Source organism: Tachyglossus aculeatus, chromosome 1, assembly GCF_015852505.1.
Source record: "Tachyglossus aculeatus isolate mTacAcu1 chromosome 1, mTacAcu1.pri, whole genome shotgun sequence".
Taxonomy (NCBI): domain Eukaryota; kingdom Metazoa; phylum Chordata; class Mammalia; order Monotremata; family Tachyglossidae; genus Tachyglossus; species Tachyglossus aculeatus.
The window spans coordinates 39677228-39696584 of record NC_052066.1 but is presented as its reverse complement, the minus strand read 5'-3'; the positions used below and the strand labels follow the sequence as shown (position 1 = coordinate 39696584).

Sequence of the window (19357 nt, the reverse complement as noted above, 5' to 3'; positions counted from 1 at the left end):
CAATTCCATGAGACACTGAAAGTGAGAGTTGAAAGAGGGAGAGGAATAGAGGATAATGCTAAAGTTGTGAGCCTCAGGGACAGGAAGGATGATAGTGTTGCTGACTGTGATGGGAAAGTTAGGAAGAGAAATGTAGTTGGGTGGGAAGAGGAGGGGTAGTGCTTTAAGCATGCTGTGCTTAAGGTGCAGGTGTGATGTCCTCGTGGACATGTCCTGTAGGGAAATGCAGCGTGGCTCAGTGGAAAGAGCCCGGGCTTTGGAGTCAGAGGTCATGGGTTCGAATTCCGGCTCCGCCGCTTGTCAGCCGTGTAACTCTGGGCAAGTCACTTCACTTCTCTGGGCCTCTGTTCCCTCATCTGTAAAATGGGGATGAAAACTGTGAGCCCCCCCCCATGGGACAACCTGATCACCTTGTAACCTCCCCAGTGCTTAGAACAGTGTTTGGCACATAATAAGTGCTTAATAAATGCCATTATTATTATTATTATTATTATCTAGTTTTCTTGGTATTTCTACATAAAGGCAGCTCTCTCAATATCTCTCATTCTCCACTAAGGGAGATAATTCAATTAGTACAAGACTACAATCTTATGAAGTCAATTGATCCATCAGTGGGATTTATTAAGAGCTTATTTTGGTCAGAGTGCTCTGATAAGCACTTGGGAGAGTAAAATACAATATCTGAGGTCCCTGCCCACAAGGAGCCAAAGTGGCTATCTTTTCATTTCAGAACTTCTCTGGAGCATGAAATGTGGGGCATGCATTTGTTACAGTGGGATTCATATTTGGATGGTAATAAACAAGCTAGCCATATCATAGGCTTTTTGTTCTCTTTTTCATTTAATTAATTATGGTACTTATTAAATGCATACTATGTGCCGAACATTGTATTAAGTGCCGGGGTAGGTACAATATAAGAATGTTGGACAGTTTCCGTCCCACATGGGCTCAGTGTAAGTAGGAGAAAGTTGGATTTAATCCCCATTTTACAGATGAGGAAACAAAGGCAGAAAGAAATGAAGTGGATTGCCCATGGTCCCACAATAAGCAAATAGCGGAGCTGAGATTAGAACCCAGGATCCTAATTCCCGGGCCTGGGCTCTTTCCACTAGGCCATGCTGCTGAGAACAAGGAGTGCCCAGGAAGCTCTACAAGACAGGATTAATTTCAGAGATCTAGTATACTCAAAATCCAACAAGATACTTGACTTGGGTCACTATTGCCAACATTCTCATGGTTTTTTTTCTTAATTTTCCTTTTTCCAGCTAGACTGTAAGATCCTCTAGCCTGTAAGCTTGTTGTGGGCAGGGAATGGGTCTGTTTATTGTTATATTGTGCTCTCCCAAGTGTTTAGTACAGTGCTTTACACACAGTAAGCACTCAATAAATACGACTGAATGAAAGAATGAATGAACTAGCAACAGAGGTTTTTGGGGTTTGTTTGTTTCATTCATTCATTCAGTTGTATTTACAGAGCGCTTACTGTGTGCAGAGCACTGTACTAAGCACTTGGGAAGTACAAGTCGGCAACATATAGAGACAGTCCCTACCCAACAACGGGCCCACAGTCTAGAAGGGGGAGACAGACAACAAAACAGAACATGTAGACAGGTGTCAAAATTGTCAGAACAAATAGAATTATAGCTATTCTAAATTATAGGTTATAGGTATTCTAGCAATAGGTATAGGAATTATAGGTATTCTAAATTATGGGCTTGGTTTTTATGGTATGTTTTAAGTGCTTACTATGTGCCAGGTACTGTACTAAGCACTGGGGTAGACACAAGCTAATCAGTTTTGGCATAGTCCGTGTCCCACTTAGGGCTCACAGTTTTGATCGCCATTTTACAGATGAGGTAACTGAGGCATGGAGAAGTGAAGCGACTTGTCCAGGGTCACTCAGCAGACAAGTGGGATTAGAACCCAAATCCTTCAGACTCCCAGGCCTGTGCTCTGTCTGTGAGGGCACACTGCCCCACTGCTTCAAGTTGCTCAGATTAAGCTAGGGAAGGCATATAATAAGCAAGTGCATTTTAAAGGAAAGCTAAGTCATGAATGATTTATAGCATTACTGGCCACATTATGCTGGAATCTGAAGCCAACAGGTTTTTTTTGTAATAGGTATTTTCATAATAGCAGTGAAGCTACATCCCTATGAAAGAAGAAGAAGTACCCAGGAGTCCCCTGGGGAGGGTCTGATTGCAAGCAGATTTCTACTTCTTACTATGTCTTTTAAAGATGATATTGAAATGAAGAGTAGGGAAGTTGGATAGCTATGTATTGAAAAGCAGCATGGCCTACTGGTTAGAGCAGGGACCTGGGAGTAAGAAGAATGCAGGTTCCAATACTAGCCCTACCACTCATCTACTGTGTGACCTTGGGGAAGTCACTTAACTTCTCTGTGCCTCAGTTATCTCATCTATATAACGGGGAGTAAAGACTGTGAGACCGATGTGGAACATTGACTATATCCAACTGGTATCTGCCCCAATGCTCTTATAGTGATGGTATTTGGTAAGCGCTTACTATTTGCCAAGCACTATTCTAAGCGCTGGATGACAGTGCCTGCCACATAGTAAGTGCTTAACAAATACCATAAAAAGCCCCCAAGACTATGTAATAGTCCATTCTACCACTGCCTAGGAAAAAATGATGGACTTGATTAAAGCTATTCATCAGGCCCTATCATTCTAGGAGGAACTGGACTTAAATTCTACATTGAGGATATTTGTTCTTTTTGTCTGAGGAATGCAAATGGTAGCAGGCTGCCCCATGGCACTGGAATGTTAATTGACTTGTTTGGGGATTATGTTTTCCTTTTTCTCCCTTCCAGGTACCACATGTTTAATTGCTCTGCTGTCAGACAAAGACCTCACAGTGGCCAATGTTGGAGACTCACGTGGTGTCCTGTGTGACAAGGATGGGAATGCCATTCCTTTGTCACATGATCATAAACCCTATCAGCTGAAGGAAAGAAAGAGGATTAAACGGGCAGGTAAGCCCAGGAAAAAGCCTTTTAAATATCACCATACATTTCCAGATATTTTCATTAGTGACTAATGGGTTATTGAGAGATGCCCCATAATGTAAAAAAATAAGACTTTGATGTCAAAAGTATCAAAATAGGGTATTTCTGAAGAATTGAGGCAACATAGTAAATTTTTAGAAGGAAAGTGGCTAAATGAAGGGCCTTGAAAATGGGAAGGATAGACGGGAAGGTGGCACAGTGAGCTGGTAGGCCAGTTTTAGTTTTGGAAAAAATCAGAGGTGGAGCCAAGATGGCAGCCCTAGCTCCTGCCCTCTTCCAGCTTCCTTAAGAGTTCCCTTTAGATTGGGGTCCTTATACTGGGAAGCAGTGTACTCTAGTGGATAGAGCACAGGTTTGGGAGTCAGAAAGACCTGGGTTCTAATCCCAGCTTTGTTGTGTGTCTGCTGTGTGACCTTGGGCAAGTCACCTAACTTCTCTGTGCCTCAGTTACCTCATCTATAAAATGGGAATTAAGTCTGTGAGTCCCATGTGGGACAAAGACTGTGTCCAACATGATTAGCTTGGATCTACCCCACATCTGTACAGTGCCTGGCACAGAGCACGTGCATAACAAATACCATTAAAAAAATAAAAAATGGGAATGGGGGCTGGGACTTCCGGGACATGAGTGAAGGCTGGGTATGGACTGAGGTCATCATGGCTCAAATGGGATTGGTACTTGTTACATGTTACTGTGTACCAAATACTGTTCTAAGCTCTGGGGGAGATACAAGTTAGGTTGGACACAGTCCCTGTCCCATAGAGGGCTCACACTCTTAATCGCCATTGGGCTGTTTGGGATCATGGCATGAAGGGAACGTGAGCGAGATTGGGATCCTCATGGGGAAACAGGAGCTTGGATCTCCACAGTGATGATGATGATGATGATGTTCATTAAACACTTGCTATGCATCAAGCACTGTTCTAAGTGCTGGGATAGATACAGGCTAATCAGTGCCTGTCCCACATGGGTCTCACAGTCTTTATCTGCATTTTACAGATGAGGTAACGGAGGCCCAGAGAAATGAAGTGAATTGCCCAAGGTCACATAGCAGTCAAATGGCAGAGCCAGGATCAGAACCCATGTCCTTCTGACTCCAAGACCTGTGCTCTATCCTCTAAGCCATGCTGCTTCACCATGCAGACAGAAGTTTAGTGTGAACTGGGATCTTGGCAGCCTGGGTCCAGCTGTGGTCTTTGAGATGGCATGAATAGGAGCTCTGGAGCCAATGTGATCACCGAACTTATGTGACCCCATGGGGTGCGCATTTGGAAGGGATGAGGCAAGTAGGTAGGCAGCTCTGGGCGGGACAGAAGAGAGGTGGTCCTGGTGCCAGGTGAGAACCAAAGGCGAAGCACTGTAGAAGAGACACTCCTCTTTTGCATCTTTTTCTTTCCCTTCTCTTTCTCCCCCTTCCATTCCCTCCCTCTTTTGCTCCTTTCCCCCTGCTTCAATCAATCAGTCATATTTATTGTACAGTGTGCAGGGCACTGTACTAAGCACTTGGGAGACTACAGCGCAACAGTGTAACAGACACATTCCCTGTCCACAATGAGCTTATAGTCTAGAGGGAGAGACAGACATTAATATAAATACATTACTGATATGTACTTAAGTGCTGTGGGGCTGGGTGGTGCAGAAGGGAGTGGGAAAAGAGGAAATGAGGGCTTAGGGAAGGCCTCTTGGAGGAGACATGCCTTCAATAAGTCTTTGAAGGTGGGGAGAGTAAGCTTCTTCCTCACCTTTCCTCAAAGTTCTATCATGATGCTCCCCCTCTCCTAAGCTTCATCCCCTGTTTCTCCTCCCCCTCAAAGCTCCAGCTCCCAATGTCTTTCCTGGTCAAAACTCCAACCCCATGCCCCCCCTCAAAATTCCACCACTACCCCTCTAAAATCCACTCCCAATGACCTCCCCTCATAGTTCCACCCCTGATGGTTCACCTCCTCAAAGCTCCACCTCCCAATACCCCTCTCCTCAAAGCTTCGCCATCAGTGCCCCTCCCTTCAAAGCTCTGTGGTGAGCCCACAACAAGCTGCCTTGTTAGTGACTGTTTGTGATCGTGTGAACAGCAAGAATAAGGAAGGGACTGGTGAAGGCACTGATGGGCTTTACCTGAGACAGGTGATTGCTGGCCTGTGGGGGTGGAGCATGGAAGGAAGTGTGGCCTTCTGTCCCTGCTCTACCTGGTAACGGGTCTGGACCAATATCAGTGACTGCCACGTAGAGCCACAGCTGCGACACCTAAGGCAGATAAAAGGTGGTTGCTTTGAATCACGAGGAGGCAGAGCTGAGCCACACAAAGGCACACGGAAGGCAACATTGAAGCAGAAGCACGCAGAGGAGAAGCAAGAAGGAAGCATGCTGGGGGCAGCACTCGGAAGCAGCAGAAGGCAGTAGCACTTGGAAGCAGAAGGAAGAAGCATTGGCAGAACAGGCTCCTTTGACCAGCAGACTGGTATTGGACCCTTGATGGAGTGGAGTGAATGAGTTTGTGTGTGTGTAACTTCCTTGCGCGTTGGTAAAACTAAGTAAAAACTTTTCACAGTAACCTTGGTGATTGGAGGTGTGGTTTGACTTTACTACATTTCACCGGGGCTTCCCCGGTCCAGGAAGGTCCTTGTTGGTACGAACCAGGGGCTCATGACAAGCTCCACCCCCAGTTTCATCCCTGTGCTCAAAATGAAAAGTGGGCTCCCCTGGGTAGAGATGGCTCATCAGTTGTTACATCTGGGGTCGGTTGGGAATGAATTGGAAAATTCTTGTTGGAGGAAGTGGGGTTTTGGGATAGTTTTAAACATGGGAGAGTCTGTGATATGTCCACATCCACCCTCTGGCCTGGAATTCCTTCCCCCTTCCTATGTGACAGACCACAACTCTGTCCACCTTCAATCAATCAATCAATCGTATTTATTGAGCACTTACTGTGTGCAGAGCACTGTACTAAGCGCTTGGGAAGTACAAGTTGGCAACATAAACATAAACATAACTTCAAAGCTGTACTAAAATCACATCTCCTCCCAGAGGCCTTCCCCAAGTCCTCATCTCCCCTGCTCCCTCTCCCTTCTGCATCACCTATGCACTTGGAGCAGTACCTTTTAAATGCTTGATATTCCTCCCACCCTTCATTCCACAGCACTTATATACATAAGCCTAATGTATTTTAATGACTCTCCCTTTAGACTGCAAGCTCCTTGTGGGCAGGGACATGTCTACCAACTCAGTTGTATTGTTCTCTCCCAAGCATTTAGTACTTCACTCTGCACATAATAAGTGTTCAGTCAGTACCATTGATTGATTGATTGATGGTAGGGAGTTTTGGGTCTTTGAAACAGGATAAGTGAGGGAACAGAGGTAGAAGAGAGTGGGGAGTGGGGAGGAAGTGTCTCCCCTTCTAGACTGTGACTGTTGGGTGGGGACCGTCTCTATATGTTGCCAACTTGTACTTCCCAAGCGCTTACTACAGTGCTCTGCACATAGTAAGCGCTCAATAAATATGATTGAATGAATGAATGAATGAGAGTGAGCTAGTTAGATGGTTTTCTTGGAAGGAACTAGGAAGCAGGCAGAAGTAAGCTCATTATGGGCAGGGAACATGTCTTTTAATTCTGTTGTACTATCCCAAGCTCTTAGTACAGTGTTCTGCACACAGTAAGTGCTCGATATGTCCCACTGATTTACTGATTGAGAATAGCAAGAGAAAAGAGCAGAAATGAGAAATGGGGAAAGTTGTTGGAGAGCCTTGGAACAGATTGTGAGGAGTTTTTGCTTTATGCTGAAGGTAATGGGAAGCCAGTAGTATTTTTGAGGACTGGAGAGATTTAGGCCAAGGATGCTGTTTAGAGTGTTTATTGTTTCCCTATTGTACTTGCTGTATTGTTCTGCATTTAGTGGGTTCTCATTAAATACCATTGAGCTCTTCACCATTTGATGTGATTCCTTGGTACCCAACCCAAGATTTTAGGCAAGCAGCGTGGCCTAGTGGATGGACCACGGGCCTGGGATTCAGAAGGATCTGGGTTCTGATCCTCAATAAATACAATTGAATGAATGAACAAGGGGTTTATATACAGTCTAGGGGCTTGTTATCATAAGCTGGGGTTGGGCAGAAGGGAAGGGTACTCTGCAGCACTGGTGGCCATTCCCGTGCCCACAGAAATAGCTGCTGCATAGAAAAAACTGAGGAAGACAGGCTTCACAGAAAGGCAGGGCTCAGAGTGGGAGGTGCTGGGAACAAAGGAATGGAAAGGGCAAGTAGATGAGGCAGTGGGGAGGCCTGTGAGGCTTGGCTGTTGTGTCGGAGTTGGATCTGGAGCAGAACCGAACTAATTGCTTGTAATGAGGAGCAGTGTGGCCTAGTGGAGAGAGTACAGGCCTGGAGTCAGACGGGCCTGTGTTCTAATTCTGGCCCGCCACATTTTTTTTATGGCATTTATTAAGTGCTTACTATGTCCCAGACACTGTTCTAAGCACTAGGGTAGGTACAAGATAATCGGGTTGGACACAATCCCTGTCCCACATGGGATTCACAGTCTTAATCCTTATTTTACAGATGAGGGAACTGAGACACAGAGAAGTGAAGTGACTTACCCAAGGTCACACATCAGACAAATGGCGGAGTCAGAATTAGAACCTAGGTCCTTCTGACTCACAAGCCCATGCTTTATCCACTAGGCCTTGCTACTTCCCATTTATCTGCTGTGTGACCTTGGGCAAACCATTTAATTGATCTGTGCCTTGGTTACTTCATCTGCAAAATGGGGATTAAGACTGTGAGTCCCACATGGGACATGGACTGTGTCCAACCTGATTAGTCTGTATCTATCCCAGCACACAGTACAGCATCTGGTGCATAGTAAGCTCTTAACAAGTACCACTAAAAGAAGTCTGAGAGAAAACATACTCCACAATAGAGCCGTTCATTTAGTGTCTATGTCCCCTGCTAGATTGTAAACTCCTTGAGGGCAGGGATCATGTCTATTACTTCTGTAGTACTCTAATTCTATTGAATAATTGGAACGTTAAGGAGATGCTTCTGCCATTATTATCTTGAAGGAGAAAGCTCAAAGTTCAGAATATTTAACTATTGTAGCATCTGGCAATAGCGTGGCTCAGTGGAAAGAGCATGGGCTTTGGAGTCTGAGGTCTTGGGTTCAAATCCTGGCTCTGCCAATTGCCAGCTGTGTGACTTTGGGCAAGTCACTTCACTTCTCTGGACCTCAGTTCCCTCATCTGTAAAATGGGGATGAAGACTGTGAGCACCCCCGTGGGACAACCTGATCACCTTGTAACCTCCCCAGTGCTTAGAACAGTGCTTTGCACACAGTAAGCACTTAATAAATGCTATCATTATTATTATTAATATCCTGAGTCCTACTGGATAATATTGCTGGTCGCATACTTTCAAAATCTCAGTGTGACTTCAGATCATCACTCTCTCCACCTTCAAAGCTCACATCTCCAAGAGGCCTTCCCTGACTAAACCCTCTTTTCCCCTACTCCCTCTACCTCCTGCATCACCTTTGCACTTGGATTTGTACCCTTTATTCACCCCTCTCTCAGCCCCATAGTACTCACATCCATACCCGTATTTTCTTTTCATGTCTGTCTCCCCCTCTAGACTGTAAGCTCCTTGTGAGCAGGGACCATGTCTACCAACTGCGTTATATTGGACTCTTCCAAAGAGTTTAGTCCAGTGCTCTGCACACAGTAAATGCTCAATAAATATGATTGATTCAGATTGCATTTTGGGACAGCTGGCATTCTTCAAAGCATATCTGCTACAAGATGGGTGCAGAATGTTTCAATATGAGCTCTGTATAATTGTTTTTAGGACTTTTAATGGCATCATTTGTCCAGGGCTTCTGCTCTGGCACATACTGGGTAAATTAGTAATTTTGGCTGCCCCGAGCAGTTCATCATGATTTGATGCTTAATGCACTGTGGCCTGGCTGGTCATGTCAGAGCTGGGGCCATACTTTCTGATCCGTTCCCCATCAATCCTTGGGGTAAAACATAGTTGGAGCCACATCCTGCTCCATTCCCTCTTTGCAGTCGCACTGGAAGATCCAGACTCACTGGATGCTATGTCTAGAGTTTGTGCCCAGTCCTCCAGGAAACACTTTCTACTCAACGGGTTATGAGTATCATTGATAGTCCCAGAGGCAGCCTTTCTGGAGATGCGCTAGGCCTTAGAGACCCCCATCCAAAAAGTAATCAATAGTATTTACTGAACACCTAGTATGCTCAGAGAACTGTCTTAAATGCTGGGAGAGTCTGATAGAATTAATAGATGTGATTCCTGCCCTTAAGGAGCTTAAAATATAGAAAAGAAGACAGACCCTAAACTAAATTACGGGAAGAAGTTTCCCCCTGAAATAGTAATAATAATAATAAGAAGAAGAATGTAGTAGTATTTGTTAAATGCTAACTATGTACCAGGCACTGTTCTAAGCGCTGGCATAGATACGTGACTCAGTGGAAAGAGCCCGGGCTTTGGAGTCAGAGGTCATGTGTTCAAATCCCGGCTCCGCCACTTGTCAGCTGTGTGACTTTGGGCAAGTCACTTAACTTCTCTGGGCCACAGTTACCTCATCTGTAAAATGAGGATTGAGATTGTGAACCCCCCTGTGGGACAACCTGATCACCTTGTAACCTCCCCAGCACTTAGAACAGTGCTTTGCACATAGTAAGCGCTTAATAAATGCCATCATTATTATTACAAGCTAATCGGATTGGGTACAGTCCCTATCCCATGTAGTACTCAAAGACTCAATTACCATTTTACAGATGAGGAAATAGGTACAGAGAAGTTAAGTGATTTGCCCAAGAGCACACAGCAGACATGTCATGGATCCGGGATTCAAACCCAGGTCCTTCTGACTCCTAGCCCTGTGTTTTATCCACCAGGCCACACTGTTTGCTTGCAGACCCTAAGCTCCTTGTGGGGCGAGGTCACGTCTACTAACTCTGTTATATTGTACTTTCCCAGTGCTTGGTACAGTGCTCTGCACACAGTAAAAGCTCAATAAATACCACTGATTGATTAATGAACCACCTTGAAAATTATCACGAGCCTAGTGCGTGCAGAGCACCAGTGTCAGAATTCAGCCGAGTCCCTGATGGTAATTATTATGGCACAGGAAGTCCTCAAGCATACAGCAGAATTGGTTCCTGAACACAGGGTCCAAAAAAAGTCTAAACATTCTTTTCACAGGAACAGTGTTTTAAAGATGAGTTTGATTCCTGTAGCAGTCGGATACTCTGCTCTTACCCAAACTACTTAAGTTTGTGTACTTGGTGGATTATAGATGAATATTGAACTTCAAGCCTGTATGTGTAGTGAGTCAGAGAGGTACCATGATAGAATATCAGACTCCTACTTCACCAGATATAAATATGATGTGTCATCTTTCAGTATATTGTAGATGTAACACTTCATGTAGCTTCATTGCATTGCATGCCCACGCGGCCTATGTTCGAACATCTGTATTTTAGACAGATGTTCTTTTAGACTGTGAGCCCACTCTTTTAGACTGTGAGCCCACTGTTGGGTAGGGACTGTCTCTATATGTTGCCAATTTGTACTTCCCAAGCGCTTAGTACAGTGCTCTGCACATAGTAAGCGCTCAATAAATACGATTGATGATGGTGATCTGTATTAAAGAGGATTTCCCTGAGGGATTCCTAACCCTCTCACCTTCCTCCAGAGCCGGTGTGTTCGGCACCCAGGTTGCTGTTTTCACAGACTCCTCTTCCCACATGGGCTTTTAAACTTTTAACTGCCACTGCTTCACCCCCAACTCTGAAATTGCATCCAGAGGCAGTTTGGTTACCTCCTCTCCTACTGCCTGAAGCTGGCCCTGATAAGGAGTTGTGATATCATTAGAGGTCTTTGCAGGAGGGTGGAGAAGGCTACTGTTCAACCTAGATTAGACAAATTCTTTACTCAAGTAGTTTTTCAGTGTCAGTGGAGGATTTATCCAGTTTTAGGTTGCACAGTGAACTTTTTTTTAATTGAATTGTTTAATAATAGGAGTTATTATGTGCTAGGCACTATATTAATCACTAGGGTAAATATAAGGTAAAAAGGTTGGACACAGTCCATGTTCCACATGGGGCTCACAGTCTTAATCCCTTTACTCCCCATTTTACAGATGAGGTAACTGAGACATAGAGACATTATATTACTTGCCCAAAGTCATATGTCAGAGAAGCAGTGAAGCCGGGATTAGAACCAGGTCTCTGATTCCCAGACCTGTGGTCTTTCCATTAGGCTTCTCTGATTCTTTCTTTCATAAAGTACCTTGTAGCAAGCTAATGCTACAGAATGCTAGAGAAGCAGCATGGCTTAGTGGAAAGAGCACAGGTTTGGGAGTCAGAGGATGTGGGTTTGAATTTCGGCTCCGCCACTTGTCTACTGTATGACCTTGGGCAAGTTATTTACCTTCTCTGGGCTTCAGTTACCTCATCTGTAAAATGGGGATTAAAACTGTGAGCCCCACGTGGGACAACCTGATTACCATGTATCTACCCCAGTGCTTAGAACGGTGCTTGGCACATTAGTAAGTGCTTAAAAATACCATAATTATTCTTCTGCACAACTTTGAACTCCAGCCTCCATCAGGTTCTTCTTCATTTTCACAAGTTCATCTGCTCTCATGAAAATTGATTTAAGATTTCCTAATCCCTATATTTTAGTTGGTAGTGAGACCATAACTTCATCTACTTCAGCGCCTTGAAATAATATGTTGGATTGTTGAAATTCTATGAGATCCTCATTGGGCAATGATTCTTCTGACGGAGATGTTAGTGAACTCATCAACATCTCCATCATTTATATCTAAACTCAGCCAATCAATAGTAGTTTTTGAGCCACTATTCTGTGCAGAGCACTAAGCTCAGTGCTTGGGGACAGTACAGTAGAGTTAGTAGACATCATCCCTCCCCTCAAGAAGCTTACAGTCTTGCCCCCCCAGTTCAGCAACTCCTTTGGTTATCTGCTCTTGGTATCATCCACCCTTTGAAAATCTGAACCAAAATGTGGGTCTAGTGGAAAGAGCCTGAGCTTGGAAGTCAGAGGATCTGGTTCTAATCCCAACTCCAGCATTTGCCTGATGTGTGACCTTGGGGAATCACTTAACTTCTCCATTCCTCAGTTTCCTCATCTGAAAATGGGAATTCAGTCCCTTTCCTCCCTCCCTCTTAGATTGTGAATCTCATGTGGGACAAAGACTGTGTCTCATCTGATTGTATTGATGCTATTCTGGCACTTAGTATAGTGCTTGGCACATAGTAAGTGCTTAACAAATACCACAATAATTATTATTATTTATTATTTTTATGGTATTTGCTAAGCGCTTTCTATGTGACAGGCACTGTTCTAAGCACTGGGGTAGATAGAAGTTAATTATGTTGGATACAGTTCCTGTCCCCCATGGGGCTCACAGCCTCAATCCCCATTTTACAAATGAGGTAACTGAGACCCAGAGAAGTGAAGTGACGTGACGAAGGGCACACAGCAGACAAGTGGTGGAGTCGGGATTAGAACCCAGGTCCTTCTGACTCCCCAGCCCATAGTCTACCCACTAGGCCACACTGCTGTTGTTGACAGCTTAATCTCAGCTGTGGTGTTGAGGGAGCACAAGAGGGTTTACCTGTGCATTGCAGTGAACCATCAGGGTGGTTGGGTCTCACTGGGAAGGCATCAAACCGTATATAGAGACTGCATCCCTGGGGGTAGTTGTAACCTGGTGTTTGTACCCTTGGGTGTCTCTAATCTGGAGGCATGCCTGAATTTCTACCATAATTCAATTTTGTCTGAACATATCCACAGAGATTAGCAAAACAAGGCAGACTCTTAATGATCAAAACTTGTAGCAACTTGTAAATCCTTTCAGTCTTTCCGTTGAGTAGGAAATGCACAAAGTTATGGTGAGCTCAATTTTATTTGGTGTCACCTTCCCTCCTACATTTCAACCTCATTTCTCTTTCGGCATTGTGATGTTTGTTAAGTGCTTATTGTGTGCCAAGCATTGGGATAAATACAGGACAGTCTCTTTTGTCTTGTTCCAGAGAGTTTCAATCTCACCACCTGCAAAAATACTTATATTTTTAGTGGCGCCTGCCAAATAGGCCCCTGTGACTGCTCAGATCTAGATTGTGCCCAGTCTGTCCCAAGTTTCAAAGCTTTATGATAGGAGAGTGTCGACCGGTGGCGATGAATGCTCTTGTTTTTGTTCTCCCTTCAGGAGGCTTCATCAGCTTTAACGGCTCCTGGCGTGTTCAAGGAATCCTAGCAATGTCTCGCTCCCTGGGAGATTATCCGCTGAAAAATCTGAATGTTGTCATCCCCGACCCAGATATCTTGACCTTTGACCTGGACAAGCTACAGCCGGAGTTCATGATTTTGGCGTCAGATGGGCTTTGGGATGCTTTCAGCAATGAAGAAGCTGTTCGATTCATCAAAGAGCGCTTGGATGAACCACACTTTGGTGCCAAGAGTATAGTGTTGCAGTCATTTTATAGAGGCTGCCCTGACAACATAACAGTCATGGTGGTGAAGTTCAGGAATAGCAGCAAGACGGAAGAACAGTGAAGTGCTGCTATTCCCTGCCTCTAGATGAAAGGACTTTCAACAAACTTTTATTTCAGTTTTGTAGAAGAGTAGTGCTTTCAGTAAGATTGTACACAAAAGAAGGGAAAGAAGGCTAAGCCCCCTCTCCAGTGGTCTTGGGTTTGTGTTCAGTGATGAGCAAATATAGGAAGCCAGCAAATAGGGTTTGAATGGTTGGAAAAATTATTGTCTGTGTGTGTGTGATTGTTCCAGCTCTCCCTCCCAGGATGTTTTAGAAATCTACATTAACTCCACATTTTTAGTTTAAAAGTTTCAAGTGTCTAACCTTATTCTGGAGTGGAAATAGCAGTGGGTATGCTACTCCAGATAAGAGCCAGAGTGATAGACATGGCATCAGGGAAACAGCGTGGCCCAGCAGAAAGAGCACGGGCCTGGGTGTCAGAGGACCTGGGTTCTAATCTCAGCTTGCCACTTGCCTGCTGTGTGACCTTGGGCAAGTCACTTAACTTCTCTGTGGTCCAGTTTCCTCAACTGTAAAATGGGGATTCATTGTCTATTCTCCTTCCCACTTAGACTGTGAGCCCGTGGGACAGGGACTGTGTCCAACCTGATTAATTTGTATCCATCCCAGTGCTTGGAACAGTGCCTGACACTTTAGTAAGCGCTTAACAAATACCATAAATAAATATATAATATAAATAAATATATAAATATATTTTCCAGGTATCGGTGGCTATCTCTGGAATGGCTGTGGCTTTCATGCTCCCGGCCCCTAGTTTTCTATTCTAACAGTAACCCAGAGATTGACTTAAAATGAATCGTAATGATCAGTCAGCTTTCTTCTTGGGGAGCTGAGAAGAAAGACAGGGAGTGCCAACTTCCCAAAAAACCTGCCCTCTTTTTGCCTTTTTGGTGGTTTTTTTTGGTTCATTATACCCTGTGACATAACCTGTGGTAGTGACATGACTGCCGCCTCTCTCGTGCTGTGAGGACCATGTATGATTTAGTAGCAGTTTGCATTTGCCTTAGTTTAACACAGCCAGTAGCCATAGCATTTCGTTGACTTAAATCACCGAGAAACTATCTGGGAGAGATGCTGCTCCCCATGCATTGAATCCCCTGGCAGTTGCTTCTGTTTCTCAAGGCAGACTTCTGTAGGCAAATGGAAGAAAACAGTGCAGAATCCGCCAATGTATTAAAGTGGGGAAATTGGGTGGAAAGGTCCTGCTGGCAAGATGACAACACTGACTGCAGTTCCCACCGCCTGGTAGAGGCAGGGACTGTTTTTTGCCTGATGTTTCAAAGCTAACTAGAAATGTTTCCAAATTAAGGAAAGAGCCTGGAATTGTATTTACACTGGATCTGAAGTGTTTGGCTGCCTGTTTAGCGTTCAGTTGTAAATAGCAGGGATGTTCATTCCTTTTCATTATCTTTTGCTTTAGGGTGGTTGGAATTTCAGAATTGCAGCTTCTCCAGGAGAGGAGTTGCTCTCTAAACTGTTTTCAACCCGGATGCCAACTAGTGTATGTGACGTAGTTTTATCCCAAGACAAATAACCTCTGAAATCTCACCATCTGACAAAACCCCATCCTAGTAACCAGAATGTACACGTGGCCGGCTGTGGAAGTGGTTCAGGTAGAAGACAAGGGTGGAGATTCATATGGAAGCAACTAAATAGTAGCTAAGAAACAATGTGAATTTCAACAGAGACATAAATGGAGACCCAGATTTATTGTTTTTAATGCCCCCCCCCCCCCACTTTTTTCCTTCAACACGAATTCTCGATGTTTTATAATTTGCCAGATAGAAAGCTCTCGGTCATTTTATTTTCATGCCTGCAGCAGTTTGAACCATCAAATCAAAAGCCACGGCAGAAACAGCAGTCTGCCCCTTTTCTCTGGAGTAGTTATAGAAGGCTGCAAATCCTTGTAGGTCTGTTTTTCTGGGTGTAACAGTGTCTGTAAGGTCTGAACCGGCTGCCTGTTTGAGTGTCTATGGGAACGTGGAAAGAGTTTCAATACACAGATTTCTGTAAAGAGGAAGGAGTCTTGAGAAGAACAGGGAAAGATGTTTAATCCAGGATCCCCCACCCCTCTCCATGTTTTTATTCAGGTGAACACAAAACAACTATTTTTAAACATTCTATTATTTGGAAAATGTTTTCCATGGTAAGGGTAAGAGGATGATGTTTCAAGCTGCCCACAGTATTTCTCAAGAGATCTGGGGTTCCCTGGATCCTGTATTACCAAAGACATAGTGTGTCTAATTGGAGAGCCGAGACTTGGCAATGACTCTTCTGAAGCACAGTGACTTTTGGTTCTCTCTGGTGAATATAATCAAAGCATCATAGTCAAATGACAAGAAGAAAAATCAACCGACTTCAGGTGATTGCTTGATTGCCAGAATACCAAAGTGAAAAGAAATGTTTTAAGGATGATGATAATGTTCAGATAAATTACTACTGTATCTCTGTTCCAAAATTTGTGAATAGTTGAGGGGGGAAGAGACCCAGTTTCCTAACTTTCCCTCTCATTGAACAGGAAATTCAGTGCTTGGGATTCCTAGTTCACAAAGTAAGTTGATTTTTGAATGGCCCAGAAGTTGATTTTTATTCTCACTTTCATTTTCTGCCTTTTAAGTTGGCTTTCATTTTATAAAGACAAATTCACTATCTAAGGAAGTAAAACCAATTAGGCCAAGCATTTACATATTTTGGAATTTGGAGAGCGGTTGAATGGGGTGTGTCTTTATTTTATCTTGGGTTTTCATTATCTTCCCATCCAACTTCCTGCTTGCTGCCATTCCTGTAGAGATCTCACCCAGCCCATTTTCTTCTCTGGGGCCTTGATGCAGTGTCCCAAACCCCTGGTGCTCCTGGGAGAGCACCAACCACCCCACGGTTCAAGGATAGGGAGGTATTTAGCAGTAAGGGTCAACTTTTTTATTATTATTACTATTTTAAGAGCAGGAGGGGAAAGAGGGAAAAATAATTTCAGGGAGAATGAGCCCTGGGATGGGACAGGCTTCAGAGGTCACCATCTGGGGGTATTTTCTGCTCGATTGGAAACTCTCAGGTCTTGTCAGTGACTTGAGATGAGCAAGGCTGAGAGTCCAGATCGAAGCACTAGGGAGCTCTCTTTCCATCACCCCCATGGAGTAGGCTTCTCTAGCGTTCGGCTCCTTGTGCTCTCCCACCAGAAAATAAGCTGGACACAAGGTTTTAACACCAAGGGAGGACGGAGACGACATAAACCATTAGGAAAAGCTTGCAGATGGGGCTTTATGGAACAACCCAGCCAAAGCATCATCATGATACCCCAAAGCAGTTTTACTTCTCTAGCCTCCGGGCGCTTCCTGAGCTAGTGTTGCCAACCACCCTCAACTGTGCCAAATTTTATAATGGGTTTGGAGGTGAAAAACAATCCATGAGGGGCTAAAGGCTGCAAAAAGGCCTCTTCATTTGGTTTAGAGCAGGCTGAGCAAGAAATGAATCTCAGACCTTCACAGAGATAGTCTAATGCACAGCCCTGCCGCTCAATTGCCTTATGCCATGCTAGGCCCCGCTCACCTGGAAGGATTTTTTATTTCTCAATTTATATATCAATACATCTTTCACAGAAAAGACCTGAAAAAAATGACCCTTGAAAAGTTATGGCCAGCTTTCGATTCCTGGATTAACCTCTTATTGTGCCTGTCTGGTTGAGAGCCCCATATATGTCACTGGCAGATTCATTCATTCAATCGTATTTATTGAGTGCTTACTGTGCAGATGATGTCCTGCTACCTCATCATGGATGTATGTGACATATGGGCTTAATGGGAGCAGATGGCCAGATTCTGTTGCCAGTTGTGGATGGGAAACTGACTGTCCTCAACCCCCGATGTTTAACACTACGATTTGGCATCGCAAAATAGAACGTTCCTGGGATGTCAGGGAATAGAATTGTTCATTGTAGCCAGGATCATGGAGAATATCAGCCTGTCAGCTACTAGTCAGTCGGTCATATTTACTGAGCACTTACTGTGTGCAAAGCATGGTACTTAACATTTGGGAGAGTACAATATAATAATAATAGTCTCCCCCTTCTAGACAGTGAGCCCGTTGTTGGGTAGGGACCGTTTATATGTTGTCAACTTGTACTTACCAAGCACTTAGTACAGTGCTTTGCACACAGTAAGCGCTCAATAAATACAATTGAATGAATAATGAACAGGAACATTCCCTGCTCACAATGAGCTTACAGTCCAGGAGACCCCTAAATTCCAATGCAGGGGATGGAAACTAAAGCTGGGGCTCTGAGACATGCCTGAAGGAAGCTGACCTCTTGGCATGTAGACAGAGCAGGAGTGCAGGTCCTTTCCCTCCCTTCCTTCATCCTCTCCTCCAATACTAGGCTAGATAAAGCAAAAATTCCCTTTGAACTCCAGGACTGACTCTTTTCCTTGCAGGATGGCCAACAGATTTTTCCCAGTCCTCAGAGCTACTTCCACTGTTTTCCTTCAAGCACCAACAGCCATGGTCTGATCTGGCCATCTAGCTGTCCCTTCTCAGTTCAGAGCTTGAGACATCCATTCTCTCTGCCCTCTCATCGGTCTGAACCTAAAAAGCCATCGAACCCACGTAGACAGCAAGTGTGGAGGGTTTAGGCCTGTTCAAAGGAGTGTTTGCTATTATTTATGTAGGCAGAGATTGACCTACTGAGGATCGTCCATCTGAAGTCAGCTGATGTTATGAAATATGACATCAAGCAGGAGTTGCTTTAACTAGATTTTAAGGATGAATACACACCTATGCATGCATTTTGGACAAGTGCCAAAACAAAGGCCTTTTCAGGAACAACCAAAAACGCATTCGTTTAGCTGCCTCCGATAAAGCCCAATGCAAGGGAAATTAGTTTCAGACAGGACAGGATTGAGCAAAGTGGAACCCCCTCTTTGATTCGACCATTGTGGGACTGATTGGGTTTGGGTTCTGGCTATACTTAGAATTACCCTAAGTGGGCCCCCTTAGCTCTGCTAGAATATGTGGAGAGTTGCAAGTTCCCAGATAGATCTTGGTTAAGGAATCAGCTAGTAAATCTGCACTTGACAAATAAAGTACAAGAAATAGCTCACTGTGGGCAGGGGATGTGACTGTTTATGGTTATCTTGTACTCTCCCAAGTTTCCCTCTCAGGATCCCACCTGGAGAGTTTTCAGTACTCTACCAGTCCCGGCTATGGGAGAGAGAGTCAAGCAGAGGCATACCCATTCCATTCCTAGCTTGGGCCGTGGCTAGTGAGTGGAAGACAATCTGCTACAAGTTAAAACTCACCTGTGCTGGGCAGCAGTGGCATGGGAGAGAGTCGAGGCAGAGCCTCAGGTTTACTGCGCGAAGAAGGCAATGGTAAACCACTTCCCTAGTTTTACCAAGAAAATTCTATAGATCCATTGCCAAAATGATTGCAGATGGCGGTGGGACGTTCTGGGAGAGATGTGTCCATGGAATTGCTATGGGTCAGAACTGACTTGACAGCATAGGACAAAACTCAAGTGCTTAATACAGTCTCTGCACGCAGTGAGCGCTAAATAAATGATTCATTGAAACAGTTGATTTTGTATGTTGCCTCACTAGCATCTGTACTACAATTCTAAATAGTGTGCATTATTTCCCCTAGTGACAATTCACGATTGATTCAAAATCTTCCCAAAGTGAAGAGTGGTCATACCACATTTGGAAAGTGCTTCTTGTTTCTTTAGCCGGGATTTCCATAAAT

General features: G+C 44.3%; 1 protein-coding gene and 1 non-coding gene across 3 annotated transcripts in view; both read left to right on the top strand.

Moving 5' to 3' along the window:
- Window positions 1-14067, top strand: part of PPM1L (protein phosphatase, Mg2+/Mn2+ dependent 1L) — a 395821-nt gene extending 381754 nt beyond the window's left edge. For both annotated transcript variants that reach the window (XM_038749322.1, XM_038749332.1), the window contains exons 3-4: window positions 2834-2995; window positions 13277-14067. In XM_038749322.1, coding sequence (XP_038605250.1) covers window positions 2834-2995; window positions 13277-13623 — 509 coding nt within the window. In that variant the 3' untranslated portion in view covers window positions 13624-14067. The remainder of the gene's footprint in view (window positions 1-2833; window positions 2996-13276) is intronic.
- A 4700-nt stretch (window positions 14068-18767) lies between these two features.
- LOC119936376 lies at window positions 18768-18905 on the top strand. Its single transcript, XR_005453722.1, has one exon. It is a non-coding gene; the product is annotated as a small nucleolar RNA SNORA7 (small nucleolar RNA).
- Window positions 18906-19357: the final 452 nt, after the last annotated feature.